Source organism: Balaenoptera acutorostrata, chromosome 19, assembly GCF_949987535.1.
Source record: "Balaenoptera acutorostrata chromosome 19, mBalAcu1.1, whole genome shotgun sequence".
Lineage (NCBI taxonomy): Eukaryota > Metazoa > Chordata > Mammalia > Artiodactyla > Balaenopteridae > Balaenoptera > Balaenoptera acutorostrata.
In genome coordinates, this window is record NC_080082.1 from 49981695 (window position 1) to 49989284 (window position 7590).

At 45.0% G+C, this 7590-nt stretch overlaps 1 protein-coding gene across 1 annotated transcript; it reads right to left on the reverse strand.

Annotated features, from left to right (window-relative positions):
- Window positions 1-2063: 2063 nt before the first annotated feature.
- On the reverse strand, window positions 2064-2611 carry PMIS2 (PMIS2 transmembrane protein). The gene is made up of 2 exons (XM_057533709.1): window positions 2369-2611; window positions 2064-2192 (listed from the first exon to the last, which is right to left on the reverse strand). The coding sequence occupies exons 1-2, from the start codon at window positions 2609-2611 to the stop codon at window positions 2064-2066; spliced, it is 372 nt and encodes a 123-aa protein (XP_057389692.1).
- Between the last annotated feature and the right edge of the window lie 4979 nt (window positions 2612-7590).

The window sequence follows — 7590 nt, forward strand, 5'->3', positions numbered from 1 at the left end:
AATGTGACAGGCCCAGCTTGGGCTGGTCTGGGGAGGAACAGGGATGGCTGACCCGCCAGACCCACTAACACAGCAGACAAGCAGATATAATCCCCTTTCCAGGCACACCCATAACATGGAGCATTATCCCATGAACAAGTGTAATCTCTGCAGATACCCAGGGCCATGGAGGTAATAGAAACAGCATTGTAACAGCTAAGGTTAAGGTTAACCATAGACTAGCACTTTCGTTCCTTCCTTTCACTCGTTATTTTCTGTAAACCTTCCAAGATGGGTCTCTTGTTGGGTATGAATTTAAAGCTGTAACCCCAGATGTCTAAGAAATGTAACTCTATTTTCCTGCATCTGCACTGGCTAGGGTGGATTAAGTTGTAGAAATAGGCAGGCCATACATGACGTGGCACAACATAATAGTTTATTTTCCACTCAATCATGGGAGGCAGTGGGGGAAAGGGTGACTGTTCCTAAGAATGATTCAGGGGCCGAGGCTGATGGGAGCTCTTCCATTCTACAACGTGTGACTTTCAAATCACCATGGGTATCACTTGCCCAATCAGCTAGGGTAGGAGGAAAATGGGGGAGCGCCTGTGGGAGGTGGGTTAAGGCCAGGGTTGTTTGTGGCGCACATCGCTTGTGATCACATTCCGTGAAGCCAAGGACAGTCTCATGGCCACACAGGGGAACCTAGGAAATGTGGCTGAGTAGTGCTCCCAGGAAGAAAAGGAGACGAACATTGGGAAAGAGTCAGCGGTCTTTCCCACAGCTATTCAACTTAATTTCTACTGATAATTTCCATTCCTCTTGATTGTGGAAACTTAATCCTGCTACGTCTAAGGTTTCTGGGGCTGAATTTGGGGTTGTCCGTGAAGCTAGGGCCCCAGAAGGAACCCCTGAGTGTTGTCTATGGGATCAGCCTATGTCTCTGTTTTCATTCATTCTGGATGGCTCCTGTGTTATCTCTGGTTCCCCTCTGATAGTCATTGCCACTCTGGCACTTGGCATTCCTATAACCTTCGCCTCCTTCTCACCAAGCTGGGACATGAGATATCCTACTTGGCTGTCAGGCCATTTCTCCCTAAACCTCCACACCATACAGCATATTTTCTTTGAGATCTTAAAGCCTCTCTAGGGTTTATATGTGAAGTAGGAATACAGGTGTTATCTGGGGTCTTTGACACCCTGCCCCTTCCTGAGATGCAGGCTATTAGAGGCCTTCTGATGGATATACTGGCATCTAGTCTTCCTCTACTTCCCCTATCCCATGAATAGGGGGCCATTTCCCTTTCAGGACTGGGGGAGAGGTGGTCTTGATCAGCTCTTCTGCCAAATCTACTATTCATTTCTTGAGGTCTTTCCTTCTTTCTTTAAGAGTTTGACTTTTAATCTCAAAAGCTGGAGGAGGTTTCTGTTTTCCTATCCCTGCTCCGAGACACTAGAAGCCTGGAATTCCAGCTTGAATGAACCTAGAGAACATTAATTCAAATTTCTAAGTATCATTCCACATTGGCAATTATTATGTCCATTTTACAAAGGAAGCAGGTTCAAAAAAATTATCTTGTTCAAGGATATACAATTTTTAAGTGTCAGAGGTGGGATGTAAACCCACATCTGTCTGATTTCTATGTCTCTGTGCTTTACCATTAGGTCACTCGGATTTTCACATGATCTGGGAAACACATAGCCCTAGAGAAACACAGACACTGACTCAGAAACACACACACGCACACACAGGAGAAGCTGGAACATTCCCTTCAATTTTATTGGTTTAAATAAATACTTTTCTGAAAGAGCAGCCCAGCATCAAGGAGCTTAGGGCATCTAGAGCATGAAAGTGAGAATCCTCAAGGTGGATGATGACAGATTTGGAGGCCAAGAGGATGAAGTAACATGGTGTTCCTGGGCTAGTGGGTTGCTTGGATGTTGAGTTCCTTGGCTGGTAGGTTTCTTGGCTAGGGGATGTCTCAGCCGTTGGTTTCTTCCATGGTGGCTGATTTGGCTGGTTAGTGTCTTGGTGGGTGGGTTCTGTTGGGATGGGTGAACCCATTGGCTACTGGGCCTGGTCTTCACACAAATAGGGCATAGTAATAAATGATGCCTAAACCGATGAGTATAGCGAATACATCCAGCCAACCAGTTCGGCCTGAGTTGATATAAGCCTCTTGCCAATCGCTGTTCTTGTTGGCCTCCTTGGTCTGTAGGAATGGGAGCTTTAGATTTGGGTTTCTGAGTCCAGCCTTGTGACACCCTTGGGTAATGGCTGGAGACCTTCGGTTACTGAGGGAAAATCTCTACCCACATCCCAGGACAGGAGCAGATGCAAGGGGGCAGGTAGAGGACAGGATGGGCCAAGGTTTAGGCACTAGTTTACCTTGTGACAGAAGAAGGCTGCTGGTAGTCCCAGGGGAGGGAAAAGAAGTATGCCTATGACGGTCATACACAAGTAATCTGGGGCATAAAATGCCAGTTCTTCTGGTGTCTGTACAGGCCCTTGTGGCTTAGCTTCATCAGGTGGGGCGCCTGCAGCGGGTGGGGCCCCTGGAGCGGGTGGGGCCACTGGAGCGGGTGGGGCGCCTGGAGCGGGTGGGGCGCCTGCGGCGGGTTTCAGGGGCATAACTTTTCCACTCCAAAAGACTCCAAGTATCTTGAAAACAGAGAGCCAAACCCACTACACCTCCCCTTGTTCTATCCGGAATCCCAAGACCCAAACCTTCGAAGTCCAGTACTTCACAGTGGAGACACCAGCGCAAGTCCTGATTGGTTGCCGGTGTGAGGGGGCGTGGTCCCACTGTACTCTGCTCCTCCAGGACTCAGAGGGTGCTCCACCCTCTATCAGGACATTGACTCTGCCCACCCTGATAGGAATTGGTTGCAAGCCATGAGGTTGGATTCTGGCTCCTCCTCCTTCCTGCAGACCCCTATCTGCAGACAGGGCAGGAGCAAGTACTGGGGACCCCTCCCAAGAAATATGGGAACAAGGAGGTAGACAAGCCTAGTAAGAAAACTAGGGGGCTTACAAACAAAAGGGAAAGGAAATAAAAAATAGTAACAGATTATGAAATATTAAATTAAAAAAGAATTCTAGTCCATACTGACAGAAAAAAAGAAAAATAAGAGAGAAACAAGGTGAAAAGGGGGAAGGTCTTTCTTAGAGTAGAATGCCATCTGATAAATATCGATGGAATGATGGAAATGAGAAATCCCCATTGTGGTAGGCAGAATCTAAGATGGCCCCAAGATTCCTGCTCACTGGTATACATACACCTGCTCCCAGTTACTCATTCAAGTACTAATCTGTGGGCTGCTGTGAAGGGATTTTGCAGATGTAGTTAAGGTCCACAGTCAGTTAATGTTAAAATAGGGAGAATATCTTCAGAGGGTCTAACCTGATCAGGTGAGTTCCTAAAAGGAACTGGATTTTACTGGCAAAAAAGGATTCCAGGCATGAGGCAGATTAGAGGCAAGGGAGATTCTCCATGGCTGGCTCTAAGTAGGAGAGGGCCACAGAGCAAGGAATGCAAGCAGCCTCTAGCTGAGAGAGGCTCCCAACTGACAGCCAGCAGGGAAATGGGGACTTTACTTCTACAACAGTAAGGATCTGAATCCTGCCATAACCATATTCATTTGGAAGAGGGTCCTAGCTCCAAATGAGAATGCAGGCCAACACCTTGATTTTAACCTTGTGAGATCGTGAGCAGAGAGCCCGCCATTCTGACCTACAGAACTCTGAGTTAATAACTAAGTTTGTGGGAATTTGTTATGCATCATTAGAAAACTAACAACCATTCAAAACCATAGTAATTACTGGCTCAGGTAATTACCATCAATGAATGCTAATACCACTGGGTTTTAGCTGATACTACCCTTGGCTTGTGGTTTTAGAGGAAAAGAGGGTGTGATTCCAGACTGGCATGAACTTGTGGGCCCTTCTTCCCTCTGGTGAAAAGAACTCGTAGAAGGATAAGAGGGACAATCTCAAAAGAATAAGCAGCTGCAGAAAAGCAGATTCTGTTCCACACCATGAATTGGTCTTGCAAGTTTTACATCTAACCCCAGAAAACTTAACAAGCTTTAAGACACTCAGACTGTAAAATTATCACCATGTCCTGTGATTGTGATTTTTAACTTCATACAGTCTACAGTTTTGATAAGACATCGAACTTATTTCAAGTATCTTAATAATACTTATTTCAGGTGACTTAGCAATACTTGAACTGACATCCTTATTTCCTGGACAAGAGATCTGCTTTTGAATTTTCTTTGAGTCAGAAGGAAACTGTAGGCATGGCTCCTCTTTTCTCACAGATGTGTGAATTAAAAAGAGAAAACCAATACTCCTCCCACCCAAGAAATACCCACTAAGGACCCATGATAGACCTAGATTTCTTATTTAAATGAAGAGTTTGAGAATCTGAGTCTCACTTAAACCAAGAGAACACTGAGTCTCCTATTTTAAAAATATTTTTATGGAAATGCATAAGAGTGCCCCAATCATATGTGTAGACCAATGAACTTTCACAAACAGCATATTCCTGTAACCTGCACCTGAAACAAGGCCCAGACCAGAAGACCCCCGTGCCCTCTTCCAGTTACTTCTCCACAAAAGATAACCTATACCCTGATTTTCACTCTCTCTTTTTAATAACTGCCTCGTGGGTCATGTCAGGGATTACCAAATTTACTACTAGGACCCTCCAGTTGGATATTAAGATGATTTCTATCTTTTGGCTGCCGCAAACAATCCTGCCAAGAACATCCATGAACGTGCTTCTCTGTGCAAGTAAGCAAGTACTACTCTAGAATAGAGTCCAAGAAGTAAGATTGCAGGGTTGAAGTATTAGGACTTTGTGGTCGTCATACCGTGATGACTTCTGCAAAGGCCTCACCAAGTCACACTTCCAATCCCAGGGTTTGAAAGGATCATTCTTTGTCTTCTTGTCAACACGCAATATCATCAATCCTATGAATTTTTGCCAATTTGACGGGTGAGAAATTATACAGTAGCTCCTTATTGCTTTAATTTGCATTTGTCTGATGAGTAGGGAGTTTGAGCATTGCTATGGACTCAATTGTGTCCCCACACAATTGATATGTTGAAACCCTAACCCCTAGTATGATTATATTTGGAGACAGGACTTTTAGGAGGTAATTAGGATTAGATGAGGTCATGAGGGTGGGGTAATCCTGGTGGAATTAGTGCTCTTATAAGAAGAGACAGTGAGAGCTTGCTCCCTTTCTCTCTACCACATGAGGACAGAGTGAGAAGGCGGCCGTCTGCAAGCCAAGAAGAGAGCTCCCACCAGAACCCAACTATGCTGGCAGTATGATGGCAGACTTCCCGTCTCCAGATCTGTGAGAAAATAAATTTCTGTCATTTAAGCCACCCAGTCTACGGTATTTAGTTATGGTGGCCCGAGCTGACTAGGACACACATCTTTTTCCCCAGGAGGGTCGCATCAGTGGGACCAAGCAGGGAGATGCTATTGTACCCCCAAGCCAGGAGAACCAGGCAATGCTCTGATTCTCCTCCCATCAGGGCCGTGTTGGCAGGGCTGAGCAGGGAGCTGAGCTTTCATCCCTGTCCGGTGGAAGCAGGAGGTGCTCCAACCAGAGGAGGGTCAACTGGGTCCAGCAGCAAGTTGTGCTGCCACCCCCAACCACAGCAGTGAAACTTAATGAGGCAGCTAGCACCACCAGGCTTCACACCTCCTCCCTCCTCCGTCAGCAGGTTTACTGACGAGCTGAGCCTTCAGAGGGTACAAACTTCCAGGTATAAGGTGAATGAGCTCTGGAGATTATATATTGTATTTATATTACATGTTATTATTTTATTATAATATAATATTATATATATATATATATATATATATATATGTTATATACCTGAAAATTGCTCTGAAATTAGATCTAAATGTTATCAGCACAAAAAAGAAATGGTAATCATGCAGCATGATGGAGGTGTTTGCTGATGCTCCAGTGGTAATCATTTTGCAATATATAAGTGATCAAATCAACAGGTTGTACACTTTACACTTACACAGTGTTATATGTCAATTATATCTCAATAAAGCTGGGGGGAAATGGGCAGAAAAACTTGAACACACACTTCACCAAAGAGGATATGAGGAAGGCATATGAACGCGGGAAACGATATTCAACCTCATTGGACATTAGGGAAATGCAAGTTAAAACCACTGTGAGGTCCCACTACATTACTTACATTAGTAAGTGTGGCTAAATAAAATGGCTGAAAAAAAACAAAAATTAAAAAACCCTGACCATCTCAAGTGTTAGTTGGAATGCAGAGTAACCTGAACTCTCCCACATTGCTGGATGGAATACAAAAAGGCACAGCCACTCTGGAAAATAGTTTGACACTTTATGAAGTTAAATGTACAATTGCCCTAAGACCCTCCAGTTCCATTCCTGGGTATTTACTCTAGAGAAATAAAAATTTAAGTTCACACAAAACCTGTACATGAATAGTTATGGCAGCTCTATACAGTGAATGGATAAACAAATTGTTGTACATTCATGCAGTGAAACACTACTTAGCAATCAAAGGAATGAACTTCATACATGCATCAACTTGGATGAATCTCCAAGGCATTATGCCAAGTGAAAAAAAGCCAGTCTCAAAAGTTAAACACTGTGTGATTCCTTTGATGGTGGCACTCTCACAAAGACAAAACTATGTTGACAGATCAGTGGTGGCCAGGGATAGAGGAGCGGGGGGTGTGACTGTGAAGGGATAGCCCAAGGGAGATATTCTGGGGTAATGAAGCCCTTCCATATCCTGATTTTGATGGTGGTTACACAAATCTATCTCTCTGTGTATCAACGTCATTGAAGTGTACACTAATAAAGGTCAATTTTACTGCATGTTAGATTGAAAATGCAATAAAAATGACGATGTCATCACACACTCACTAGAATGGCTAAAATTTAAAAACCTGTTTTGAGTCAGGTATTTGGATAACGTCCTTCAATTTAGGGTGGGTGTAATGTTTTTCTCAAACTTAGATGGAGAGTACAGGTTTGGGGGAAGAACATCCAGAGGTGAAGTGCACGTTTCATCACATCTCATCAGGGAGTACATCAGGTCAACATGATTTGTCACTAGTAATGTTAACCTTGATCACCTGGCCAAGGGACTGTTGGCTTTTCCTGGGGAGGGCTCGGAACCTATACCCCAGCTGGCTGGCAGGGAGCAGGAGAGGTCCCCAGCTTAGCCCTGACACAGCCAGAAAGCGGACAGACCAGAGCCAGTCAGGTCTCGTCTCAGAGAATACTCCTGTGAAGGTCGGAAGTGGGGCCCCTTGCTGACACCTGCTCTGCTCACCCTCGCGCTCAGGTTTTGCTTTGGGGGGTTTGAGGTTCCTGGCAAATCAAGGGCCTGCTGCCTCCCACTCTCCATCCTGCTCTGGGCAGCCAGAGCTGCTCCACAATCTAAATCACATCACATCTCTTTCAGATCGACATCCTCCGACAGGTTCCCGTGGCTCTTAGGATGAAATCCAGATCTCTCACTCAGATGTCCAAGCCCTGCCTGGTCCGCTTCTGCCCCCCTCACACCCTCCCTCATGCCTCCCC